The sequence below is a fragment of the Podarcis gaigeae genome, assembly GCF_964106915.1.
Source record: "Podarcis gaigeae genome assembly, chromosome: 8".
NCBI lineage: Eukaryota > Metazoa > Chordata > Lepidosauria > Squamata > Lacertidae > Podarcis > Podarcis gaigeae.
In genome coordinates, this window is record NC_139684.1 from 81,597,069 (window position 1) to 81,624,955 (window position 27,887).

The window sequence follows — 27,887 nt, forward strand, 5'->3', positions numbered from 1 at the left end:
GGGCTGGGCGATACAACATCCAAAACTGGTGTGAAGTCAATTTTGTGATACCAGTTTTCTAATTTTTGACCTGCCAACACATCTCAAATCATGATTGTGTGTGTGCGCTCTGCAAAAATCACAATGCCTCTCTAGATTATTGCAGCCTGTTAACTCTGCCAGCTCAGCTCTCCCCTGCCTCCTGCAGGGGAAGTGAATGACAAGAGCAGGCACCAGCAAAAATCACAATGCAGGAAAAACCGTGAAGCCAGCCAGTGCCTTGACATAGCTCCATCCTTCTTTCAGACACCATAATATCACTATACCACAATGTTTAGCTGGTGATATATCGCAGTGTTGAAAACCATGTCTCACCCACCCATCATTGGTGGGGGGAAAACCCCCTAAAGTAGGAGCAGGCTTCATTATCACATAGTAGTTGCTTTGATTTGTGCCTGTGCATATTGCTTCACAACTTTTGAGCTGAGAGGCTTATTCCCAGGCTGACTCTGGACGCAAGCAGAAGCCCCTGAACTTCCCACCCTCACTCCTTTCTGCGTATGATCTCTACAGCGCTTATCACACACAGCTTGGGGATGAAAGGAAACACACGTCCTTGGAAGCTCCTACCAAAGTCTTTCCAAAAGGGAGCAAGACGGTTCTGTGCAGCTGAAGGTGCTCGTCAAGAGATGACCGCTTCTGGTTTTTTATTTATGTATTTATTTAGACAGCATAGAAACAAAAACCAGCAATGTACAGCGTTATTACAGGATTACATGAGGCCTGGTGAACCAGCTGGGCGGGAGGCAGGCAGCATGGAACTGAACCAGGAACAGCTTCTAGTGGCGGTAATGAGGGCTTCGAGATCGGGACCGCGAATGCCTGTAGGAGGCAGAAGAACAGGTCACATGAGAACTTAAAGAGAAACCTACATACCGTATTTTTCACTCCATAAGACGCGCCTGACCATAAGACGCACCTAGTTTGTAGAGGGGGAATGCAAGAAAAAAAATATTCTTTAAAGGAAGCACTGAGCAGAGCCTGTATGCATCCCAGGCTCTGCTCAGCGCTCCCTTTCACGAGCTGCGTGGAGCGTGTGTGCGGCGCTTGCGGGCTTTTCCCCGAGGAAGAGAAGGGACTGACAGGCTGCCCTTCTCCCTCCTCGGGGAAAAGTCCCCAAGAGCCGCACACACACTCCACACAGCTCTTTAAAGGGAGCGCCGAGCAGAGCCTCCCACCTGCATTCGCTCCATAAGAAGCACACATTTCCCCTTACTTTTTAGGAGGGAGAAAGAGCGTCTTATGGAGCGAAAAATACGGTAGTAAGAGTCCCACAAAGTCACAACTTCCGTTGGTGGTAGATGATCGCTCTGTTAAGCAAGCACTAGCCAGAGCCAACACAACATAGCAGATAAGAACATTGAACTTGATATGGGGAAGTGGTTAAGCACTTTTAATTGCTGGGCCACAAAGCCCACAGTGGCTGGCCTTGGGAAAGTCTTCCTCTGTGTCAGCTGCATTTTATAGGGTTTTTGTGGAAGTAAGAAAATCAGAAGGCCTAATACGGCAATGCACCAAGCTGCTTGGAAGCAGGGCAAAGCACATTCCACTATCCATGTTCTTAACCATGTTACTTGTACAAAGAGACTTCAAGGGCACTTAATGACAAGTCATAAGTTCAGAACTAGTCACTTGGGTCTTAATAAAGATAATGGCTTCCTGTCCCCTAACAGATGTGAACACAATCATCCCAGCGATGCTGAAATAAGTTATCACCTCTGCCACTTATAGAGGCTTCTCATGCCTACTGTTTCCCTCGTTATTAATATTTAGGCAGAATTTATAAACATTGCTGTTCACCCAGACACCAGTTGGCTGAAATATATTATTCTTGGCAACTCTGAAAATTATTTAGCTGGGAAAATATTCTGCCGTTTTTAAAAAAATATATATATCCTTTGCATTGTTTTTGCTGTTTTGTTGTTTACTACCTCAGGCTCCTTTGGGAGGAAGGGCAGGAGAAATAGCTAAAGACAATACAGAACATGCATCTGAAAGCTCGGACCAAATGACCACTAACTCTTACTTTTTGCATCTCACTGCGATTCAGTTCCTGCCTTGCATTTTTCTCCTTTAAAATTATGCACACACGTGGGGGTGTATGTGTGTGCAAACGCAAGCAAGCACAACTATACATATATAGTTCTGTGGGCCACCCTGAGACTTCCGGGTATGGGACGGTATATAAATTTAATAAATAATGACAAATAAATAATATATACATGCATACACCCCACCAACTTGAGATTTCATTTCCTGCACCTAACAAAGTAGGCTTGTGTCCATGAACATAGGAAGCATATTGCTCATGCCTTAGCAAACCTAAGACTTGAAGGTGCCAAAGGACCCTTTGCGAACTGTTACAGTGGCTGGAGAACATCTGCAGCCTGAAAGGGATCAGGCTGGCCTCAAGTTCAAACTATTTAAATATTTCAGACAGCTCAGAGGAAGAAATGCAGGTTCTAAAAGGCGCTCGTTATCTCTCCACCTCTGCTCCGTCTTATCAGCTCAGTGAGAGGCCTGCTTCTATCTCCCTTTCTCCACTAGAGTGGATAAGCAAAAGCAAAATTTACCTCCTTGAAGAACTGTAGTCTCGACCTGCAAGACAAACAGGAAAGTCAAGAACCTCCAAATTACATTTCCGGAAACTCTCCGCGTTTGCCTATTTAGGCTAAACCTGTTAATCTCTTAGCAAGGGCAGTGGAGGAAGGAAAGGATGTAAACCTTGAGCCATTAAGGAGCAGAAAAATCACGGAGACCCTCAGATGCCCCTGAGGTTCAGTCAGCCTTTACAAGGGACAAAGCCTCTTGTTGTAGGACAGTCCCTGCTCTATGGAACTCCCTGCAAAGAGAGGTTTGGCAAGCCGTTTGGCAGGAATATTTGCTGCCTTCTTTCAGGGTCCCAAAGCCGACAGAAAAGCGAGTCAGGGATGAATCAGCTATGGGGGAGCACCTCATTCTCTTGCTAATGGTCACACCTAAATCTTTACGAGGGTGGAATTCATGTTCTAATCCAATGTTACTGCATTCCAGCCACCCCAGTGTTAGAGCAGAGGTTGGATGGCCACCTGTCATGGATGCTTTAGTTGAGATGCTTTTATTGCAGGGGGTTGGGCTAGATAATAATAATAATAATAATTTATTATTTATACCCTGCCCATCTGGCTGAGTTTCCCCAGCCACTCTACAATGACCCTAACTCTACAATTCTACTATAGTTGTGTGTGTGTTTTTAAGTAAGAGTCAATCTGCAAGCAGTGAAGTACGGTGGTACCTTGGTTCTTAAATTTATCCATTCTGGAAGTCCGTTCCAAAACCAAGGTGCACTTTCCCATAGAAAGTAATGCAAAATGGATTAATCCATTTCAAACTTTTTAAAAGAACCCCCTAAAACAGCAATTTAGTGTGAATTTTACTATCTAATGAGACCATTGATCCGTAAAATGAAAGCAATAAACAATATATTGCAGTCACACAATCCATCAATCAGTAGCTGAACTGGGTTCCATATAAAAAGGTAAAGGGACCCCTGACCATCAGGTCCAGTGGTGACTGACTCTGGGCTTGCAGCGCTCATCTCGCTTTATTGGCCAAGGGAGCTGGCATACAGCTTCTGGGTCATGTGGCCAGCAGGACTAAGCCGCTGCTGGCGAACCAGAGCAGCGCACGGAAACGCCGTTTACCTTCCCACCAGAGCGGTACCTATTTCTCTACTTGCACTCTGACGTGCTTTCGAACTGCTAGGTTGGCAGGAGCAGGGACCGACCAATGGGAGCTCACCCCGTTGTGGGGATTCAAACCACCAACCTTCTGATCAGCAAGTCCTAGTCTCTGTGGTTTAACCCATAGTGCCACTTGCATCCCCTGGGGTTCTATATAGTCACACACACAAAAAGAACCGCAAAAACGCAAAATAAATAGCAAAAACAGACAGACCTCAGCATAACACTCAAAACGGAAGTGTAACACTCAAAACGGAGCACGTTCGGCTTCCGAAAAACATTTGCAAACCAGAACACTCACTTCCAGGTTTGGAGTGTTTGGGTTCCGAGTTGTTTGAGTGCCAAGGCGTTTGAGAACCAAGGGACCACTGTACTTAAGAGGCATGAATGTTTTGGCCAGGACCTCTCTACTTGTCTGGGTGAAGTTCTTTTATCTCAGTAAGGACCTCACTGTCAAAGTCGGACCCCCAAAATAATGATCTTTTCTCCAGTGTTTCACAACAGCCCCACTGCCACTCACTGTAACGTGGGGAAGGAGACCGACTCTGCCGGCTGTACTGCCGCTCCCACTCCTCTCGTTCCTTCTCCCGGCGCTCGCGCTCCCTGCCAAGAAAAAATGCTGCAGATTTAGCAGGCAGGCAAGCAAGCCACTCCCTCTCCCCCCCCCATGCTCCCCCACTGCTCCGTGCCGGGAGGGACAAGGAAACCCCCAAAGGCATTACTTCATCCGGATCTTCCTAGCCATCGCACGCAACTCGTCTTCCCGCTCCTGGAAGAGACGAGATAGCACATGCCAGTCAGCCGAAGGGTGAACACCACGCAAGGCAGACAAGCCAAGGGCGAACTTGACAAACGGTATGCTCTGCAGTGAGAAAATGGTAATTCTGCAAGTGGAATAAAAATCTGCATCCTTGAGAGCCATGGTTTGCTTCGCCTCGCTATGGATCGTTTGAACATCCAAACTCCCTGCCCGGTAGACTATTGTAGCAACAGACCACAATGTGAAGCCGTGCATTTTTCTGTTGACTTGCTTTTAAGTATGGTTTGGCACTATGTCCGAACCTCAGCAGTCTGGTGTAACCATGGTTTGTTTAGCCAACTCGCCAAGCTACAAAGGTGCAAGGCAAGAGCCGTTGGAAAATAAGCGAAATCAAAGAAATAAGCTGTGGCTTGCTTGCTCATCTGTGAGCCAACTTGTAGTTTTTGCTGAAGAAACCATGGTTAGAAGAAACCAGGGCACAGCACTGTATATGAACCCTGCCTTTAGTGTTGCAACCTTGTCTTAGAATTATAGAGTTGAAAGGGACCATGAGGGTCATCTAACCCAAGCCCTTGCGATACAGGAAACCGTTTGACCAATGTAGGACTCAAACCCACAATCTTGAGATTAAGAGTCTCATGCTCTACTGACTGAGCTGGCAAGGCTTATTAGACAACAACAGGAAACAGCCTTTCATGTCATCGGCCTGGTCCTCCGGAACACTCTGCCGATAGAGGTTCAGCAGGGATTTCAACTTTTAAATGCCTGCTGAAAACTTTTCTAATCCATCAGGTTTCTGCAGACAATTAAAAATGCCTCCTTCCATAATAGCCAGCTGCCTTCTGACTTGTAACTTTTTATATGGTTTTTATTGTATGGTTTTACGCACAACTGTTGCAAACTGCTCTGAGATTTCTTCTCATGAACAGCAGTACATAAATATTTTTTATGCATCCCAGTTAGCATTTCTCTGTTCCAGCTCCATTTTAAGTTTATTCCACTTGCAAAATGGGGCTTTTCAGACCGCAGAATTCAGTGCGCCTGCCAGTTACCTGTCTTTCGTGTTCCTGTTGCATCATCTTCTCCTGGGCGGCCTTTTTATCTGCTTTGACTGAAGAGGCAGAGTGGGGAATATGAGCTCATGCAACAAACAGGTCAAAAGAAGGAGATGGCCCACCCTCTCACCACCCCAGCCAGCATCCTCCAGCCCAGATGCTTACACTGTCGGTTAAGCGCCTTCTGCATACGCAGCTTCAGCTTCTCCTGTGGGGTCAGCTTTGGCTACAAGCGGAAGGCAAACAGAAAGGTGTTAAGAGGTTGCCCCCGCCTTGGCCTGAACTCACAGTCAAACGAGTCTGGGAGAAGGCATACATGGAGAGAAAAGGGCCTTGGCGGAGGGACCCTATATAATGTATTCCTGCAGTGCCACAGAACATCTGGAGGGAGGAAAAGAGAGACTTCAAGACAGCCATGAACCAGAGTCCCACTTTCAAGCAAGGAAGAGTAGGTTGAGTTCCAGGGGACTCACCAGCAGCACACCCTGCTCAAGGGGCTGTGCTTCCCACAGCAAGAAGAGGGACGCCATCTCCCCAGGGTATATAGTAGGAGAGCCAACTGAGGCCTATGGACTCCTTTGCCTGTAATGATCAGGAGCCAGGCGCTTTCAACTGAAGAGGATTACCGTATTTTTCGCTCCATAAGACGCACCTAGTTTTTAGAGGAGGAAAACAAAAAACAAGAAAGCAACGCAAAGCCTCTTGAGCGAAGAGGCAGGAGCGTTCCCACTGGGCTCAAGAGGCTTTGCATGGCTATCCCTGAAGCCAGGAGAGCAAGAGGGATCACTGCGTAGCCTGCATTCGCTCCATAAGACGCCCACACATTTCCCCTTACTTTTTAGGAGGGGAAAGGTGCGTCTTAGAGAGCGAAAAATACGGTAATTTTTAAAAGGAGCATTTCAGGTGCAGAAAAGGAAGCTGAAGCCTGCGGGAAGGGGAAACAGTCCCTGGCAAACTAGACTGGGCCATTCCCAAGGAGGTGGCAGTAGGGAAGGTGCAAGGAATCAACTTAACACACATTGACAGGGTACTGAAATCCACTCCAACCCCAACAAGCTTGTTAAGCAGACAGTCACGGCGACTGGGCATCCAAGTCAATGGATAATGTTTGCTGGTACTCAATGGCCTTGAAAAGGGCAGGCCGGAGAGCTGAATATTGCATCTCAAAGGCAGCCAGTAAAAATGTTAAGGCCAATAACTTTTGAAGGGTTCTTTGCAAAGGTGGGCTTCCATCTGCTTCTCCTCCACTCCTTCCTGTGGCTGGGTTAATCCTCAAGAGAACACGGGGGTTCCCAACATCCTCTGTGCGAGCTGCTTGTGGTGCTTCTGTGGTCACTGGTATGCATTACCCCACCCCAACTGAAAGCCCTGAGAACCCCACCTTTCCATCTAAAAAGAAGAAGAAAAGCCAAGGTCCTAGCACTCATGATTGCTAAAACACCAGACACAAGCAAACAGGCCCCACCCCACCCAAAACTTCATTAAGTGTCTGAAGTTTAGCCTTTCAGAACCTGAAACCTCTTGGTGACTCTCAACCAAATGTGTTAACTGTCTTCACTGGGAAAATACTGTTGGGAGAAAATCTCATTGGGAGATGGGAGAGTTCTGCCTCAGGGTCCAAATGCACACAAGCAAGTCGCGGCTGGGTGCTGCAGTCAATGAGCAAGGATCCCCACCGTGGCTCAGCCAGTCCTCTGCTGTCACCCATGATGGGATGGCTCTCATGATGAGGTTCCCATACATTTGCACTGCTTGAAGAACGTGGACTATGGGGCCATCAGCTGCACCCCCACGTGCCAGGATAAGCAGGCCTTCACTGGACTCCCACCCCTCACATTTCTATTTTCCATGCCTAAGTAGGGACATGTGTGCCCACCTGTGAGCATCAGTTCCAACCGCTACCACTACTTCTCAAAAACATGCCCAGGCATAAAGAAAACTAGCCCAAGGGCACTCCCTGAACTAAGCCCAGTTTAAAACAGAGAAAACTTGAACTAGAAGAGTTAAATAAGCTGTGAAAAGACAAGAAAGCCACATTTGCAATATGCCTTGGGAGACCTGGCTTTACACTTTGAGAGAAGGGGAAAGAAACAGTAGATTTGTTAAACTATGCCCTAAAATCAAGAGATTTCACTTCCTTCCTTGAGCTTCTGAAGAGCTGCAAGCATCGTTCAGATCTACAAGTAGTTTCCCCCTCTACAAATTCCAACAAGGAAATCGGCTAGCAAATAGCTTCCTTTGCTTTAGGCTCCAGCCCAAGCAAGATCGAATTTCACAGACAATTCCCCCCCCCCATGGCTCAGCTGCCTGCTTGGATAACCGATCTCTCTGGAAGGTGAACCTGCGGTTTTCCGCATTGATTTTTTAAAGCTCTTTACCAACTTTTCATGCCTTAAGAGTTGAAAGCAAACAAGGTTTGAGCAGGGGTGGCTGTGCTCTGCCACGGACACCAAAAGCAGGCAGGAGTCATTTCTAGGAGATTTGAAGCACAATTCTTGAGGGACCAAGCGGACGCCGTAACTGAGATAACAAACGTAGTGCTGTTGAAAACTCCCTTCAGTCGTGCAGTGGCTTGAGCTAGGCCTAAAAACCTCCTGTGCACACAAACGCCACCATCCATACCTCAAATCTGTCTTGCTGATACCATACCCCGTTGTTTAAATGCTCAGGGAATTCCATGAGATGTCAGAAATGCTCACACTGGGGCCACTCACAGCTCCCAGTGGCTCTCTCTGGGACAGAATGCCCACTCAGATACTTGTATTAAGAGTGGGGGATACTGTCTATGTGTTTCTCTTAACCCAGATCAAAAAGAAGCCCTTGGTTGTGCCAGAGGCTGCCAACACTTTCAGGTCACTCCTTGGATTCTGAACCAAGGATCAGGAGGCATTACTCCAAGATAGTCCACAGAAATCCACCCAAGACTCAAGACGAATCAAACATCTGGAGGGCACGCTGTTGGCAATCCCTAACATCAGTTTTAAGGCCTGGCTCGGGGGGAAACAGTTTTGGATGCCGTTGTGTGGGGAAAGGGCATGTGACAGCTGTTGCTTTTTCAACTTTTTCCTCTATTTTTCAATATTTTATTGCTGCTTTGGTTATTATTTCTCCTAAATGGTTTCTGAAACATTTGTTGTTTTAATATACTGTTAGCTACCTTGAGCCCACCAAAGAAAGGCAGGGTATGAGGAATTTAATAAATGGAGGAGGAGGAGTAAATCTACCCGTAGTCCTAAACAGCCCCAACCGCCAGGGGCAAGGATGCATCAAGACTGGCCCAAGACACAACTCCACCCAGCTTTCCCATGACAAATGCTTTCCCAATGAGCTCACGGTTGGGTAGGAAGACAGCTCAGCAGCACTGCCATGTTTCTTTATATGCACACCGATTTCCCATGCGGTGGAGTGGGAACAGGCAGGGCATTTCCGGGGAAACCGAGCCATAAAACACGGAAGGAAAAGGCTTCCAGGAGCAGCAAGATCTGGTTTTGGTCCCAACAGAGGAAACCACCAGAAGCCAGGGCTGCATGGCAGGGTCAGTGCAAAAGGGCAGGCTAATGTACAAGTGTCAACAAGAGAGAGAAATCGAAGTTAACAGGTAAACCATGCACTCACAAACAAACACACACACACACTGTCTGAGAGAGAGAGAGAGAGAGAGAGAGAGAGAGAGAGACCCTCCCAAAGAGACAACCCCTGGTATTAGATTCTAGACCAGGTCAGGAAACCCCCCTCCAAAGCAGCTACCCACCCACCCCCTTTGGCAATACCAAAAAGTTAAACCCCAACGTTAACACAAAGTTCCCTGGAGACCCAACCCCCTCAACACTAGCCTGACAAGGTCCAAATTTTAAAAACGGCTTCCTGGTTTGGTAGCACCCTAAGGAGGCGCTCAAGAGCTACATTTCTGACCACGTCTCAATCAGTCAAGTGTGGCCATCCAAACTCTAAAAAGCAACAACACTCCCCCCCCCCCTGCATCTCTATTGTTTCCCTGCGTCTTTTTCTGCAGTGATGGAAATTAAGAGGTGAGGTTTAAATTCTTACTGACTTTGGCAGCTCCTGTCTCTTTACCACCGGCAGTTTCAGCCCTGGAGAAAATGGAGGGAGAGAAGATAAACAGGTTATATATGTTACAGCAGCAGAAGAAAGACGGGTGCCCACTCTGGGACAGGAAGGGGTATGAACGTCAAGCCAGTACAGACAAAAAGATGCTCAGATGCGCCTGCTGCTAAAGGAGACCTTTTGCTGCAGAGGCTGCTATTTCTATTCCCAGATTTTATTAGCCACTGTGGCCCCCCGAGCAGAAACCTGCTTGGCTCGCAGGAGTTGCTAGAAGGAGGCATGCAAGGCACCATCCAACCATCTTAGGGACCCCACTCTGCATTTGTGTAGGGTTTATTCCTTAGCCTTTCCTTCTCCTGAAAATATCCCACAAGGCAGCGCAGGTTTCAGATCAGGGTCTTCCTTCTCCTAGAGGGGTTCCTTTTCCAGGTCGATATACTATTGTGCTTGATACAGGAGTGACTGCAATGTTTGTTGCTTGCCGAAGCTATTGCAATTCTTTTGCGAGCCACCCTGAGCTCAACAGTTGTTGTAGGAAAAAGCAGGCTACAAACATTAAATTGAAATAAATAATAATAATAATAATAATAATTTTATTTATACCCCACCCTCCCCGGCCGGAACCGGGATCAGGGCGGCTAACCCCAATAAAATTACAATAAAACATAATAGAAAAAGAAAGAACAGTTAATTAAAATATGCGTTAAAATACGGCTTAAAATACAATTTAAAATGCAGCCTCATTTTAGTAGTAGCCCACAAATCAAAACCATAAGGGGAGGGAAACATAAGGGTCAGACTGAGTCCAAACCAAAGGCCAGGCGGAACAGCTCTGTCTTGCAGGCCCTGCGGAAAGATGTCAAATCCCACAGGGCCCTGGTCTCTTGCGACAGAGCGTTCCACCAAGTTGGGGCCAGTACTGAAAAGGCCCTAGCCCTGGTTGAGACCAATCTAACCTCCTTGTGGCTCAGGACCTCCAAAGTGTTGTTATTTGTGGACCGTAAGGTCCTCTGCGGGGCATACCAGGAGAGGCTGTCCTGTAGGTACGAAGGTCCTAGACCGCATAGGACTTTAAAGGTCGAAACCAGCACCATAAACCATACCTGTCAACTTTTCCCTTTCCTTGCGAGGAATCCTATTTGGAATAAGGGAATTTCCCTTAAAAAAGGGGAAACGTTGACAGCTATGCCTTAAAGCTGACCCTGTACTCCAATCAAACCAGCGTGTGGCCCTTGCTCACTTTTTCAGTTTCTCCCCTACAGCCGGGGAAGCCACAGGCCTCAGCAGTTTCTCTCTGGCTGGAGACGCTGACCGGCTGCGGCTCCGTGACTCGCTGTCGCTGCGGCTGCTGCGGCTGCTGCTCCAGTGCCTCCCTCCCCTGCCGCTGCTCCACCGGTAGCGTTCTCCAGACCGTGAATGGCTTCTAGGGATGAGAGAAGAAGTATGTTGTTGGGGATCGATTTCTCTCTCTCTTCCACCCCCCACCAAAAAAATACCAGGAGCTCCTCCGACTCACCTGGACCTGCGGCGGGAGCCGTATCGCCAGCCCCGCTCGGGGGAGCGAGATCTGGAGTGGCGCCGGCCATCCCGCGAGCCTCCCGCTGAATAGCGCCTCGTTCTGCTTCGGGACCGGGAGTACCTGTGGCTGCGCGAGCGGCCGTAGCGGCTAGCTCTGTGATAACCCCCAGCCCGGTGAGACCGCGAGCTGGAGCGCGAGCTAGAGGACGAGGACGTCGACGACGTGGAGGAGGAAGAGGAGGAGGTGGAGCGTCGCCTGGAAAGAGGAGAGTCATGGCGCTGGATATTCACACGGCGCAGGCAGATCGGCAGGTGCGGGGAAAGTTGAGGGGGGCGGGGAAGACGAGAAGGTGCAGCAGGACACCCCAGGAGGCCAAGACCCAGCCCTGCCGACGGGTCCACAAGTAGAGACAGAAGCTTCCCAATTAGCAACTACAGTGCCAGAGCTCAAAACATTCACATCTTCAACTTCCTCTCTTTGCTCTGCAGCAAACAGAGCACAAGAGGAGCAGGAAGGGTTTGGGAGACCCTGTGGGATGCTGGGTTACTGCCAGATCTCACTGTAAACTCACTGCAGTTCGGCATACATTCCATTCCTGATCATGCCAACTTTTACCTCTCCACAAATGGGAAAAAGCTTTCATTGGAAAAGTTCTGCATGGAAACAGATTCAGAGGGAGAGACTGGGGGGGTGGGCCATTGATTAAACTGTACTGATTCTTGCAGCCTCCCAAATCTTTGAGCAGTGAAAGACTGAACGAATGCTTTCAATATGCAATTGTGGTTTTGCCGGTTACGACCCCAAGCTAGCAGTTAGTGATTTCACTGTTCTAATACCAAAGCTATGGTCTAGTTCTCATATTGAGGTGGTTGACCTTGGATATACCACTTCAGACTTTAAAAAAAAATCCCTTCCTGTGGGAAACTGGCGTGGCAGGGAGAAAGGTGGCGTAGATCCTTTCTCCCCAACCTTTAAAACCATTTCCACACCTGCAATCTTACGGGACACAGCCTACAAGTGCTGAGCACCTTATCCTTTTGCAGTATTCAATTTTGCCTGTTTACAAAATTTTATGTTTCAACTTGCAGTAAACCAGCAACCCAGGGCTCTGGGATCCCCCAACCAAAAAGTACAACAGGGCCCATTTTAACTCAAGGCAGCCACACAGGGCCTCTGACCTTCCTGCTTCCTTCAGTGAAACAGCAGCAGCTACTGCTGCTCTTGTCGGATACAAGATGAGCCAGAAAGAAAAACCCCAGCCCCATATTCTCCCCCTGGTACAAACCATGGCTGAGCCCGCCCACCTTAACATCCCTTTGACCAACCACCCTTAGGTCTCCCACCATTCCACAGGAAGAAGGGAATCTCTACTTCCTCTCATTTCCCAGGGGAGACTCTGCAATGAACAGTTTGACTTTGTGGGGACTGGCCCACAGGAGAGGCCAGTGGGAATGCAGTTCCCAAAAGTTGGTGGCCAAGGATCTGAGCAGTCGGAGAGGATGGGAAAGAAAATAAGAAGTCAACCTTTGACCCTGGAATGGTCTCTGCTTTAAGGTTTGGGAAAGCGAGGCAGGTACGAAAGTTACCGACCGGGAGGAGGCGCTATGACCTGCCGCAGCGCTGCCCTGCTGCACTTGGCTGGAGCGTGCCTTGCCGAGGGAGGCGGGCTTCCTGGGGGCTCCTGCGGTTTGAGCGGCGGCGGCGGCAGCGGCGGCGGCGGCTGCCTCTTCGTCACTACCCCCGAAGCTGGTGATGAAGGTGATCTTCTCCTCGTGACCCGGGGAAGGTGAGCGAGAGCGGGAACGGGACTCGGAAGTGGATTCCGAGGGCGATCTGACGGATCAAGGCAGATAATCAACTGCAGGTTACGAGCAGCAGAACAGAGCAGCTGGGCGTTCCACTTGCTCTTTACCAGACACCCCAACAAGATTGAGGAATGCAAAACTCAGGTGTTCAGGAGTGCTGAGCACTAAGTGATCTGGGTGATGCAGTCTTGCTTGTGGACGTATCTCGCCTGAACAGACCAAAACCCACCTAGCCCAGTGTCCTTTTGAGAGAGGCCCAGCAACCAGCAGGCATTATTAAGTGGACTACCAGCTACTTTCTCCCCACCTGTGTGGTAGAGGATGGGCCAAGCCCCCGGAAGGCAGTCCAAGCTGGGCTCAGTGAACCGCTAGCAAACTCTGTGGTGCAATGCAGCTTATGAAACAGCGGGGGAGCAAAACCGCCTTGGACAAAATACAAAGCCATCAGCATGGAGTTTCCCCCTGCAAGGCAACCCAGAGTTATTTGCCTCACACTGGACCCCCAACTCTCTCTAAAACAAAGTGAAACACACAGAGAGAGCGCATGTGTTCTGCAAGTACAGTCATACCTCATGTTGTGTCCGTTTCAGGTTGTGTTTTCGTGTTGCGTCCCACCGCAGCCCGGAAGTACCGGAACAGGTTACTTCCGGTTTTCGCCGCTCGCACATGCGCAAAAGTGCTAAATCGCGCTGTGCACATGCACAGACATGGCACTTTGGCTTGCGTTAGTTTCAGGTTACGGACGGGCTTCCAGAATGGATCCCGTCCATAACACGAGGTTCCACTGTACAGATGTTTTGTTGAATGCGAATGAAAACTTCCCCTTCACCAACCCAAGGATTACGGAGGAACATGAACTGGCAGCAGAATATCCAGCCTAAATCCCATGCCATCTGCTGCAACTGTGCTCAGTCCATGTCTTGCTGGCCTTTATATCCCCAATGTTCCACGTTATGCTCTATACAATGTTCCACTTCCAGCCTTTTACAGCAGCAAGTGTGCCTCAAACTATGCAAACACCATATTTTGGCTGTCTAGTTGACAGGGAACAGCCCATGTTTTAGAAAGCCCACCAGAGAAACCGTGCGCCCATTGTGTGCAGGTATATGACACTCCAAGAGTACAAACACCCACCAGCACATCTGGGGGGCAGCTGCATCCACTCACCGTTTGTAAGGATCATAGGTGGGGCTGTCTCTCCGAGCATAACTGCAACGATAGGGGATTAAATGAGGACAAAACCGGCACCGATTCTAGAATCACAGAAGCATCACGGGAGACTTGCAAAAGCCCAACCTCTCAGCAAATGCTTCAGCCCAACTCAAGGAGCGCTGCCTATTTTTGCCCCAGCCGTGCCTCAGCATCCTTTCCTCCCTGCAGAGGCTGTCATACATGCTGCCCTTGTTGCATGGCCCTCACCCAGTGCCCTGAGCTGCCATGAGGGACAAAGGGAAAAAGCATTCTCAGGTGCTCCCTCTCAACTCTTGTGGAGAGACAGAAATGCCTAGGCTTGACAGCGGCTGAATTGAGTCCCCATCTTCAAAAAGGCTTACCTCGGAGGACTGATTTTCCTTCCTTTCAAACGCTTCTCTCGGAATTCCCTCCTCTGTCTCCGAGAGCGGCGGCCCTGGAAAGAGGGATAGTCACGAGAGAGTCCACCACGCCAAGAAGGAGGCCCAGAAAATGCTCCCATTTTCTGTTTTTCCTGGAATAAATTTTTTTTTGGGGGGGGGGTATCCCACCCACACCCCACCCACACCCCAAGCATGCTTCCATGAGGAATTGATCCTAAAGTTCTCCCCGCTGTTTAACCAAGAGGAACCTCTTGGTCCAGTCAGTCGTAAATAGAGGGAATCACAGATGAAGGCAATGAAGGTAGGCAAGATGGAGAGGGCTTCTTAGAACTGCCCAGGTTCCCAACTTTCCATACCGAGTACATGGCTTTCTCCTCCTCCAAGGCTTTGGCATGTTTGATGGCTTCTGCTTCCTCCTTGTCCTTCCGCAACATCCTTTCAGAAACAAGGGGAGGAAGGGGAAGGTGGGAGAAAGACAGGGATGCTTAGATTTGTGGGGGACACAGGCCTTCCAATGGTTTGCAGCAGCTATTCTAACTGCTACCAACACATTCAGTGCTCCCCACCCCGCAAAAACACCCTCAGTCTGGTACAAGGTCTCATGTCTAACTCAAAAGGCAAGTGGCAAGCTTAGGTCTAGTTAGTAGCTCAGCCATTACTGCTAAAACCAGGCTCTCCTCCCCCATTCCCTCCCCCCAACCAAGGGGGAAAGGGCTGCTTGTTCCCCTAAGCACAGACTTCTAGTACCTGTCCCCCTCAACTATCCCTGTGATAACGTCAATGACATTATAGACAGCAGAATAACTCCCGACTGCAAGGGAAAGACGCTACTGCCAGTATCATGTGGCTTACAGCTGACAATCCAAAGCTTGCTAACACGGATCTACACGTTTTATGCATGTGGTGTCAGAAAGATGGGGGCAAGTTCTGAATTACGAGGTGTTTGCTTGCTTGGTTTCTGCAGCACAGCATCTTTACCCCATGAAAAGGGCCCTACAGGGTCACGTCTTAAGCTCAGCTAAGGTCAGCCTCCACAATCCAGATGTTTTAAGACTACAACTTTAAGACTGACCTTTAAAGCCCTTCACAGCCTAGGACCTTTGTACCTATGGGACCACCTCTCCTAGTATGCCCCACGGAGGACATTAAGGTCCATAAACAGCAACACCCTAGAGGTCCCGGGCCCTAAGGAAGTTAGATTACCCTCAACCAGAGCCAGGGCCTTTTTCAACACTGGCTCCGGCGTGGTGGAATGCTCTGCCTCATGAGACCAGGGCCCTGCATGATCTGATTTCTTTCCACAGGGCCTATAAGACAGTGTTGTTCCACCTGGCCTTTGGCTTAGAATCAATTTGATTCCCTCCCCCTCTTTCTTTTTTCCTTTCTCCTCCTGTGAAGAGGTTGCATTTTAATGTTTTAATATTTTAATGTTGTATTTTAATTCTGGTTTTTTAAGTTGTATTTTAATCAACTTGTTTTTATTATTGGTTATTAGCAGCCCTGAGCCTGGTCTTGGCTGGGGAGGGCGGGGTATAAATAAAATTTATTATTATAATTATTATTACAACTGTCACCTTTCCTGACCATCAGCCAGGGCTGGCTGGGTCTGGTGGAAGGTTTAACCCAAAACACATGGAGGGCACCAGGTTGAAGTCCAGCAGCAGCAGCAGCCAGCCAGAGAGAAGGCAACAGCCTCTCTTAAGGGTGGCGACTCTTTCAAGCAGAACCTAGACCAGTTGAAAAGGTGACTCCCCTGGGCTTTCCCCCAGCAACTGGTATTCAGAGGCAGACTGCCTCTAAATATGAAGGTTTCATTTACCTATACCTATCATGGGCAACAGCCACTCACAGACCTCTCCTTAAGAAATCTGCCTAATCCCTTTTGGCAAGCGGTAACCAGTGTGGTAGTTCTGAACCCCCACTCCCGTTGGCTAGGCTGGCTAGAGCGGATGAAATCTATAATCTGCAGCACTGGCTATCAAAGTCATTGGTTATTCAGCAAGGCCAGCAGGTGCACATTCTGCAAGTTACTTATGCCTTCACAGAAGAAGAAATTCCTCTCCCCTGCCCTGAACAAATTGCCAGAGCTCCTTGGCTGACCCCAAAATCTATTATGAGCGAAGGACATGGTGATGGTGAGCTTACATATCCACTCTCGAAAACTTTCATAATTTTGTAAGCTTCTGTCTTGGGGAAGGTGGTCTACCCCTTAAATTATGTTGGGTGCCCTTTTCAGCACCTTTTCTCAGCTCCATGACACTACCCAGCCGCCTTGCAAATAAACCCATGAAGTCACTGGCCTGCAAAGAGTTTTACCAGTCTCCTGTAGAGGAGAGACAGAGAGCTCCAGACCTTCCTAAATCAACTTGTTGCATTTCCATGCTGGCCACAGAGGAGGGATGCAATACTCTAGCCCTCCTGCAGGCAACTCATTGTAACCCATGGTGTTTAAAAATAAGAGGGTGGGTACCATGGGAGGTCCCGGGTAACCTAGGTGATGCATCAGCCACTGCACAAGCCCAATGCCATGGAAATGCCTGGCTGATGATGCAGAGGAGCCCTGACAGAACAGGCATCTTACCGGACAAAGTCTCCCTCCGCCATCCCATAGGTGGTTGCCTGCTTGTTCAGGTCAGCCACCTGCTCCTGGTTCAGCTCATCTACATCAACTTCAACATCTGCAAGCAACACAAGGAAAACAGTTGGCAGCTGCACACCGAGGACCTCCATTTAACTAGGGATAACGTTCTCTGTGAGACTTCTCTTCTACTGATTTGTCCCATCCCTATGGAAACACACTTGGTGCCTTCATTATCAGTTTTCAGGCACCAGGCTAAGAACTTTTTCTTCCCTTAGGTCTATGGCAACTAAACTGACCACATCTTTTAGAGGGGTGGATACAACTTGTCCCCTTTATGCTATCAGATGAGTATTTCAGATATTTTGCACTGTGGGTTTTAAACTGCATTAAAATTTACCCATTTGTATTTTCACCTTGTTAAAGTCGCCCTGAGCCTCTTTTTTTGCGCATGAAGCGACTAACGAACGTAATACCATTTTAGTTATTATAAAGCTATCCAAGCCAACGCCATACGGCGATTCTGCATCGTCAAATCACCCTGTATACTCGGAAGCAAACCCTACTGAGTTCAATGGAATTTACTTCCGGGTGAGTATGCGTAGGATCGCATCCTCAGTGGCAGGAGAACCCTGGGAGAAGTGGCTGAGGGTGGTGTGGCTGTGGGGGAAAATGCATGCGGCAGCAGATAGCTCTTGGGAAAGAATACAGGTCCCCATCTCCCACAGACCACCACCTACTGCACATGGATTAGGGGCGGAAGCATACATCATGTTCAGCACATCGTAAGGCAGGAAGCAGACTGGGGATACTGGGAGAGGACAATGGAGCACCGTCAGATCCCCGACTTTCTAAAAGCCCAATCCCAAATGCCAGAAGGCCTTGGAGACATACCAATATCAGGGATAACTTCATCCTCATCCGTGTTGCTGTCTTCTTCCGAGTCTTCCTCCTCTGTTCTCTTCTCAGATGGGTTCTCAAGCTCCGCCACCGTGCTGTCCTCGTACGTGTAGCCAATGGACGCCTTCTTCTCTGCTAACCTAGTTGGTCAGACCCCTCCCATTAAGTACACGCTGGATGGAGTATGCAGCACAGACACTTTCGCTGGGATTCTAAAGCTTCCCCCGTCATCAAGCCATACCCCTCTTTGCAGCCTTTCAAAGAAGCAAAAGTAGGAGGGGGAAAGGAATACCTGGGCCTGCTAAATATAAAAATATACATTCGTGTTGCCACTGAAATTCAAAAAGAATGTGAGGATTTCTTCTCAGAAGGAACTGCTTCATAAAGTTTTTTGAGTAAAACAAAGACCCTAATCGTATTCCAAAGCAGGAAGGGGAAACCTCAGGCCCAGGGGTGAAACGTGGCCCTTCATGTGTCTTATCTGGCCCTTGGATCTCTCCTCAGGCCACAACCCTCACTGGCCTGCTTTGCCCTTCAATTGTTTTTCCAGGATTGATTGTGTCCTTGAACTCTGCTCATGCCTCTTGTCCTAATGGAGGGCAGAGAGAGAGATGTGAGTAGGTGTGCCCCAAAACTAGCCTATGGTGCAAAGGTAAATTCTACATTTGTTGCCCCACCCACTTTTTCCCCTGACCCCACCCACCACTAGCATGTGTCCTCTGCACGGAAGAGAATGTGGCCCTTGAATTGAAAAGGTTCCTCATCCCTGTTCCAAACACATTCAACCTGTCCTCAGTCCTCTGGGTAGGAGAAAGGAACAAGCTCAAACATACAAAAGGCTCCAAATCATGAGCTCTGCCTCCATGACTAAACTCAGTCGAGCTTCAACTCATCCCTTTGCCTGCCGTTCCCAATACACTCACTTCTTCTTTTCGTCTTCGTTGGGCTTCTGGAGTCCCCCGTACAGCTCATCAATGTAGATCTGATACAGACACTGCTCCTCTGAGACTGGGGGAGAGAGAGAGGAGGAGATGGAGATGAAGCAGACCAGAAATTCCACAGGTCTAGCGCAAGGAAGATTGCCTCTGTCCCTCCACCCCCATCTACTGACTCCCCCTCCCCTCCAATCCTGACACGCTTGGGAAGGGGAAAGGGCAGCTGAAGAGACCCGTTTCAGGCAGAGGTAGCCAAAAGACAAGCAGATTTGTTTGCGGAGAGGAACTGCCACCAGCCTCCCCAAACTGGTCAAGCAATGCTTCTCCTCAGCCTGCCTCCAGAACTCCCGTGTTCTCTTCCCCTCTCACTCAAGGAAGAAACCACACCCCTAGGGGGGAGACACAAGATGGTATCAGCAGGAGCTAGGAAGCAAAGAGTGACAACAGTGGTCCTTCCACTCTCAGCTTGCACCAAGCAAGAATTTGTTCCTATCTGCAAACACACCTATGCTTGCATCTCTCTCAGGCAAGCTGGTTTGAGTGTCTTCACAAATTTGCCGTACACAAGAGAGGCAGTTTATTGGGGGGTTGCTTCAGCTGGCTGGTCCCCCATCCCTGAATGGACCAAGTGCTGAATAGTTTTTGGCATCTAGAGTTATTGCCTCCACCGGCTGAAGAGGCCACTCCTCCCAGCATTTGCAGGAGACAGTACTGTCTTATCTTGTCATTGAGGGGATGAGAGAGAGAGGCAGCAATATCCTGATCACGGGGACTCTAAACTATGTCATGGGTCTGACATACTGCAGCCCTCCCTCAATCTCGCCCATTTAAGGGATATAAGAGAAGGTAATCAGATCAGTTGTGCTTCCTGGTTACTAACCTACAAAATAATCTGGGGTGTAACTTATCAGCCTTCTTGGCAAACAGCAGCAGCAACTGCCACCTGAGCTAGAATGTTAAGGACAGAAGCTCTACTGTTTCCTGACATCTGCCCTATACAGCAGTGGGAAGAAAGTCAAAGGGAACTTACTGCCAGCGAAGTCGTTCTGCACCAAACCTCTATACCTTTCGTAGTTGCATTTCCTCTCATCAGACTCCTGTTCTGGGGTACTGGAGAAGGAAGAGGAAGAGGCTTAGGAAGAGGGATTAGAATGCTAAACATTATGACAACAATTTGTGGGGAGGGAACAAATCTGAGTTATGGTGCCTAACCCATTGCTGAAAGCTGGTTGCATCTTTGTCCTTTTCTTTTTTAAATGACACCTTTCTAGCCCACAGATTGAAGCTGTTTCCTTTTGCATGTGAAGTATATGGTCTACCACTGAGCAAGGGCCCTCAGCCCCACGTTCAAAGAAGTCAAAGGGGACCCCTTTAGCATCACAGGATTAATTGCATGGTTCTTTGGACCCTAGCTTACAAAGCCAACTGTTAAAAGGATGGAAAAATGCTCAATGAAGGCATAAGCAAAAACATACAGTTCCTTAGCTGTTTCTGAGGGAAATCCCTGCATACATTTTTTGCATCACTTAGATATGAAGACAACCAGGGCATTTTACTCTAATAATGAAACCTCAATCCTTTCAACCATTTTAAAAAAAAAGGTTAAAAACTAGTAGTTAGAGAATACCTATTAGCCTGCATAATTTTATGTTCATTTGCATAATACGGGAGCACAATCTTGGAGAAGACTCACAGGAATTTCAAGTGACAAATGGGTCCTTGCATAGCAGCCCACCCTCCTCTTCAGAAGTAGTACAACAATGATCTGGCAGAGGAAATCCTCAAATCTCTCTTGGATAGCAACAATGCTCTTTTGCCTCAAACTGTGCAGTATATTAATAGCCCAACTGTGCAAAGATTCTGGACAATTCTGGCCTTAACCTACCCGACATAAGAGATCCCACTATTTCGTTTAACGCTTGCCCCTTCCGGATGATAAAGTCAGGCGTCAAGCCTAATTATCCAGGCTCCTCTTTTCTTCGTTTTCGGCTTCCAATTAACCATGTCATTGTGCAAACAAAGCAAGCAACCCAAAGCAAGGAGCAGTGCATCTCAGAATAATAAAAAAAGCAAATGAAGGCCTTACATTGGGTTTAGCAGCGGAGGAGTATACATGGGGATGTGGTCCAGGTGGGCTCGAACATCAAACCGATCAATCATGTTGTTCGTATCCCCCTGCCATGGCATCCTGCAAGGGGCAAGATGTGTCAAGGGAAGGGGGTTAGAAGTCCTTCCAAAATACCCTCGGGGAGGAATCACATCACAAGGGCAGCCTCCCCACTCGTTTTCAGTAGACAAACTTCCACATTGCCAGCACAGAGCTGAAAGCTACTCACATATTCACAGGGCTTTCAGCTGCAAGAGCCACAGCAGAATCTAAGTGGACTTTGCATGCACGGCCGTGGACCTGGAGGAACTGGGCGGGATCCTTTTTCTGGAAGAGAAGCACAACACAACAAGCTGTCATATTCCTAAGCAGACCGCAGCTTCATCTTGGCACAGTATTGTCTATGCTTATGAGAAGTGGCTTAAAAACTACAACTCCCATCATCCTTGGCCATTTGTCATGCTTGCTGGGGCTGATGGGAGTTACAGTTATGGTAACATAATAACAATAATAATTTATTTGTACCCCGGCCCACCTGACTGGGTTGCCCCAGCCACTCTGGGAAGCTTCCAGCATATATAAAAACAAAATAAAACATTAAACCTTAAAAAGCTTCCCTATACATGGCTGCCTTCAGATGATTCCTAAATGAAGGGCCAGAGGCTTTGCAGGGCTTCAGATGAAGACTTTTGCAGTCCTTCCTGGAGATGGCAGGGACTGAACCTGTGACCTCTGCATATGCTCTAAGCACAAATTCTTAGAGGCGGAATTCTTAAGAGCCACATCTTAAGAAGAAGCCAGATGGTGCCATTCAAGAGCTACTTGCTCCCCATGATTTCCCTTTCCCTTTCTCAAGGATGAGGAGAGAAAGGAGCGGGAAAGAGAGAACTCCCTCACTGGGAACATTGGACGAAACGGGAGGGTAGGCAAAAGAGGGAGACACTCACTATCTTTTCATAATACTCTCTCCGGCGCTCCGCTCGCTTCTTGTAATCAACCATCATCCCCCGGAGCTTGCGCTCATGCTTTCGAGCTTCGTGCCACATCCTGCCCGCCTACAATCTGTTAGAAAGAAAAGGCCAAGAACAGGAGAAAAGATGACACCAAAACGAATCAACATTCTCACACACGTACCTAAGGATCTGTTGCATCCAGAGCAAATGTAATAGTTTGATAATAGCATTAAGAGATCTCATCGTGCATCCCAAGCAGGGAGAAAAGCAGCAGCTCCCAAAAATTGTGTCGGGACATGCTAGTATGACATAAGAAATACAGTAAAATAACTTGAAGCCTCCTGTGAAGCCGTATAAGCCAGCCAACCAACTAACAATAACAACAATAATAATAATTTATTATTTATACCCCGCCCATCTGACTGGGTTTCCCCAGCCACTCTGGGCAGCTTCCAACATTAAAATACAATAACATATTAAACATTAAAATCTTCCCTAAACAGGGCTGCCTTCAGATGTCTTCTAAAAGTCAGATAGTTGTTTATTTTCTTGACATCTGATGGGAGGGCGTTCCACAGGGTGGGCCCTCTGCCTGGTTCTCACTTGCAATGAGGGAACCACCAGAAGGCCCTCAGCGCTGGACCTCAGTGTCCAGGCAGAACAATGGAGGTGGAGACACTCCTTCAGGTATACTGGACCGAAGCCATTTAGGGCTTTAAAGGACAGCAACAACACTTTGAATTGTGCTTGGAAACGTACTGGGAGCCAGTGTAGGTCTTTCAAGACAGGTGCTTTATGGTCTCGGCAGCTGCCAAGAGAGGAGGCTGCCCATTATGTTGCTTAGACAAGTTACTACTCTGGTCTTGCCTCCTTCCAAGCAGCCTCAGGTGGGGGCAACTCATACCGGCATCTCTGTGCATCTTTAGTGGATTCAACCCTCCCCAATGGAAAGGTGTGGCAGAATCAGCCAACGATGAATCAGAGAATCAGAATCAGAGAACGATGCCTGCTTCACCTTGTGCAAATCATTTTTCTAAGTTTGCCTCCTTCAGATGGGAAGGAGTTGGATAGTAGAAGCACACTCTGAAAAGAAAACCTGTGCAGGTATAAGAGCGAAGTGGGTGGCTGGGAAGAGTTGGAAGTCAAGGGAGCTTTGACAAATCATACTGCAGCTGGAAGTCCTGACATGCAAAGCCAATACTCACTCAGAGCAGGAACTTGAGAAATGTCAAAATGGATGCTCTTCTTTTCACTAATCACAACCCATGAAGAGATCGAAGACACTCTGTGTATCCAGGAGGAGTATCCTAGATAATTGTGAAGTCAGAATGAGTAAAGAATGGTTGTGGGAAGACATTTGCCTGCAGGCTCACCCGCAAATGGAATAAAACATATTCACGTTGGAATAAAGACACAGAGTGCACTGCAATTTAACCCAAGTTATTGTGTACCCAAGCAAATAGGCTGTAACTGGGAAGCCCCTTTCCACTGGATGGCGTCATTAACAAGGCTTGTTATTAACTGCCCATGAAGGTGATCAATTTGTGAGGCAAAATACCCTTCTGTCTCCTGGGTCTTTGTGTAAAGAGAGTTTCCCTCACTCCCAAAATAAATCAGCACTGTCAAATTTTAATCAGCAAGGATAAAAACTCTGTGACATACTGCTTTATTTTTAATAGGTTGTTTTAGTTCTGGTCCATTACTACAATAGTAAACAAAAATATTGTTAGAAGAGGGCCATTTTTAACATGAGTGGCAGCTTTTTAGAAAAAAAAATCTCACACATTAATATCTGAAGGTGAAATTTCTATACGGAAACCTGTATGACATGCAAAAATATTTAATCAAATAAGCTGCTAAGAAGATGATTATCTTATCAGGTTGACATCTCCAGGAAAATCGCTGGCGTATTAGCCACTCCAATGTTACAAAATATGTGCATCTTTTTACCCATATGGGGACCCTACATGTAGAAAAAGGCTATGCAGAAACTTGTCCTCATCTGTGTATTCTTTCTACAACCATACAGATTCGCTAAGCATTTCCAAACCACCATGAAACGTAGAAACGTTGCTTGTTTCTAATTTAAAACCGGACACCAAATGCAAGTCACTTGGACAGCGCATGCAAACCCCTGGAGCACCCTTCTCAATCTAATGACTTTCAGATGTCTGGGATTGCAAATCCCAAAGGCTTGGGGAAGGCTACCGCAGAACCTATGGATGGTTCTGAACCATTCCTATCTGTGGAACACATACTTCTCATATGTATGTATGTATTCTGTATGCCAACGTATCTGAGTGATGCTCTTCTCTTGTTAAAAAATAAATAAAATCCAGTCTTGTTTAAATCCTTCAAAAGGAAAGAAGCCAAGGAGTTACAGACACCGAAAAGATAATCTACAGAGCTCCCATCTTCAAAATATTTGGCACAGTCTAAGCTAATTTGCCTAGTCAGCAACTAGTTTATCTCTTTCAGAAAAGGGAGTAGCAAATTCCTACCTCAAACTCTCTCCCAATGGTTCACTCCAGTCCTATTGCTGCAGCTACTATACTCCTTTTTACTGTACTCCCGAGCGATTGGGAGGCAAAGTAGAATAAGGTGGGTCAAGATGTGGTCCCATGGACCTCCAGTTGCCACCCTGTATTCCAAGAGCATTGCAAAGTTATTCTGTTCAGGCTGCAGTCACCAAAACTCAAAGCAATTAGCCGAAGCACAGGGAATCAGGACTGTTTTTCAAGACAAAAAGCAGAGCACACTTCCCATCTTTCTGCACTTCCCAACTTGTGGGTAGGAGAGGTTCACTCTGCCTCACCTTTTTGGGACACTGTTAGTTTGGACTTTTGAAATCAGCTCTGTAGGTAAAGGAGAAGGTGCTCACAAACAATTAAAAAGCCACCTGGCTACCTGCAAAGAGGGCACAAGTATGTGAAAGCACACATTCAGCAGAGCCACGAGTGCCTTTTGAATTTTGCTGACAAACTGAAACAGCTTTTGTATGCAAGCTGCAGCCCATCACCATTCAGACTCACCTGAGAAAAAGAGAAACCTCGTTCACTACAGACCTCTGAAAGTCCTAGCCCTACCATGACGCTTTTAGGAAACTGAGCCGTTGCTTGAACAATAAAGAATCTTGTGGCACCTTAGAGACCAACACTTTTATTAAAGCATAAGCTTTCCTGGGTCAGAGTCCACATCATGACAAGCACCTGATCTAATGAACTCTAGCCCATGAAAGCTAATGCCACAACACCTGCAAGTCTTTTACATTTCTAACAGATCTCATTGCTTCTGCTGCAACAGATTAAACCATGGCTACCCCTCTGGAAGCTGAGCCACAGCTTGCCATTTTCAGGGGAGTCTTATCTCTATGTACTCCTTTAAAAAAGCTGAAAAGACAGAAAGGGAGCAGTAGGTCCCATTCAGGAGAGCGAAATAAGCCTTAATTTATGAACTAGAGTAAAAAAACAGCCACAGTGAAGGGTGTGGGATGAAAAGAACGCTTAGGAAATCAGTGATGCTGGAATAGTTAGCAAGTGACCATAAGCATAATTGAATTAAAAATCAGCATTACACAAAAATACGATGCTAACACACTTGGTGGGAAGGAAGACGAAAAGACAGCCACATAAAAATAAAATATGATACCGTGGCACAAACCTGGCAAACAGCACACCTAGGATTATTCCACATACTATGTAACATTATGAACAATATTCTAAGGCAGACATCTATAGATAAAGAACTTCAATATTACGTTCTCAGCTATACATATAACTAGGTACACCTTTGGGTGTGGCTGCTGAAAATTTCAGCAATAACCCCTTGATTTTTTACTATTTATTATAGATTAATACCAAAATGTCCTTCAGCAATTTGCACACACAGGGTTGGTGCCAATGTTAGCCATACTCAGAGTAGAACCACTGAAATTAATGGACATGACTTAGGTCCATTAGTAGTCTACTCCAAGTAGAATTTAGATGGATACAACCCGCAATTTCTTTTTGAAATCAACATCAAGTTTTAACAGTAACACCACAGGAACCCCTCCCCCCCAAAAAAACAGAGTTAAGAGACAGCAGTTAGCATTTTTGTCATAATTCCTCAATAGCCTGGAAAAAGAGATACATCTTAATTCACTGTAACATCCCTGCTGCCTCTATTCTATTCTATCAGTCACCCAGCAGCAGCCATACCACAGGGCAGACACCAGCTGCAGCTGGCTCTTCTCCCCAACTGTCGCCCACCAAGTGACAGGCCCCAACTGAACTATTTCCACCCAGCCAGAAACAACCTCTTTAAGAACTGGCTCCTGGGGTAGCTTTCTTTTCTTTCCCCCTTCCCCTCCCCTCTTTTCCTTGTGCATCATTCCTTTTGTAACACTGTGAGCCTGAGAAAAGACAGAATCTTACAACTGGATCCTGAAAAGCTCCTTTTTTGGCAAAAAACAATTAATGCTCCATGGCAGGAATGCTCTCTGAAACTAGGGAAAATCCAGAGGTGCTTAAAAACGTGCTGTTGGGGGTGGAGGGCGGAAGAAAAGTAAATCCTGAAATATGTCTTTTAAAAAAATTGTTCCAACCCTCAATATGTTTTTATATCTCCCCCTCCTCCCTAAATGGCCCTTTAATAGCAGATCTGACTCTTAAAATTATATTTTGGCTCCCGAGAACTGGGTATCTTATTCTCTGTTGTGGAAAGGGGGAAACTGAAATACTTCACCCCAATAATTCCCACATACATATCGAATATATATATATATATATATATATACACATACACAGTGGTACCTCAGGTTACATACGCTTCAGGTTACAGGGCCTCCCGCTGCTGCTGCACCGCTGGAGCACAATTTCTGTTCTCATCCTGAAGCAAAGTTCTTAACCCAAGGTACTATTTCTGGGTTAGCAGAGTCTGTAACCTGAAGCGTCTGTAACCCGAGGCACCACTGTTTCTATATAGATAGATATTAATATAAATATATATAATCAATATGTGGGAATTACTGGGGTGAAGTGTATATATATATAGTAGAAAGGGGAAGAATGAGATAGTCCACCCTAATAATTCCCATGTATGGATTATAGTATATATTACTAATATATATATATACTACTAGTATATTAGATTAACATATTAATAGAGTATGAGAGAGAGGGAGGGAGCAGGGCTGACGTGTCAAAACAGCGCCCCCTCCCAGCAACCACGCATTAATGTTATGTTAATACACCTATCTATGCAATATCAAGATGTCTCTCTATCTTACACCCTTTTTGCCTGAGGCCAAAGGGGCTCCCACAGGACAGCGCCCTCCCTCGGGCTGCTTCTCCCTCCTCCCCACAAGCGACCAGGCCCCGTTCACCTGAGAGAGAGAGAGAGAGCAGGGCTCCCCTGTCAAAACAGCCCCCTCAGCCACCAGCCCCGGCCAGCTCGCAGATTAGAGGACAGGAGAGGCCATTCCTCACCCGCCCCAAAAGTCGCAGCTCCCACTCCGGAACCGGAAGCACCCCAGAGCCATAGAGCGTTGGGAACGCGAGGGGACAGAGCGCATACCTTCCTAGCCGAAGCCCCCATTCGTCCGGAGTGAGTCGCGTGACCGGTGGCCGCGCCGGCCAATCACAGCGCTCCTCAGCCCTCCCGCCTTCCGTTCTCTGGAAACATTCCCCTCTGCTGGACAGTAGGTGGTAAAGCACCGCAAGGAAGCGCCCGCGCAGGCGCAGGAGGAGGGGAAAGCTCCGTTGGGGGTCTGTATCTTAAAACGGGTCCCCATCCATCCCATAATCCACAAACATGCATTGGGAAAAGGCAGGAAGGGGCGGAAAGCCAGCTTTAGCCCCTGAACGGCAGCGCAAGGAGTTAAGAGCCCGGCTGG

The 27,887-nt window shown here is 47.5% G+C and overlaps 1 protein-coding gene across 2 annotated transcripts; it reads right to left on the bottom strand.

Moving 5' to 3' along the window:
- Window positions 1-649: 649 nt before the first annotated feature.
- Window positions 650-27,600, bottom strand: CLASRP (CLK4 associating serine/arginine rich protein). 2 transcript variants are annotated; one of them, XM_083753889.1, is made up of 22 exons: window positions 27,569-27,600; window positions 23,218-23,319; window positions 22,007-22,121; window positions 21,289-21,386; window positions 21,039-21,140; window positions 19,983-20,062; window positions 18,941-19,025; window positions 18,012-18,157; window positions 17,121-17,217; window positions 14,896-14,974; window positions 14,519-14,592; window positions 14,133-14,174; window positions 12,751-12,993; window positions 11,158-11,415; window positions 10,882-11,064; window positions 9,628-9,667; window positions 5,742-5,802; window positions 5,574-5,632; window positions 4,484-4,530; window positions 4,282-4,364; window positions 2,613-2,637; window positions 650-861 (listed from the first exon to the last, which is right to left on the bottom strand). In XM_083753889.1, exons 3-22 carry the CDS (start codon window positions 22,103-22,105, stop codon window positions 819-821), a joined length of 1,944 nt encoding a protein of 647 aa, XP_083610015.1. In that variant the 5' UTR covers window positions 22,106-22,121; window positions 23,218-23,319; window positions 27,569-27,600; the 3' UTR covers window positions 650-818. The 2 variants fall into 2 exon arrangements, 1 of the variants encoding a protein (XP_083610015.1); XR_014567748.1 differs by lacking the exon at window positions 27,569-27,600 and having other exon boundaries at window positions 9,624-9,667; window positions 23,218-23,321.
- Between the last annotated feature and the right edge of the window lie 287 nt (window positions 27,601-27,887).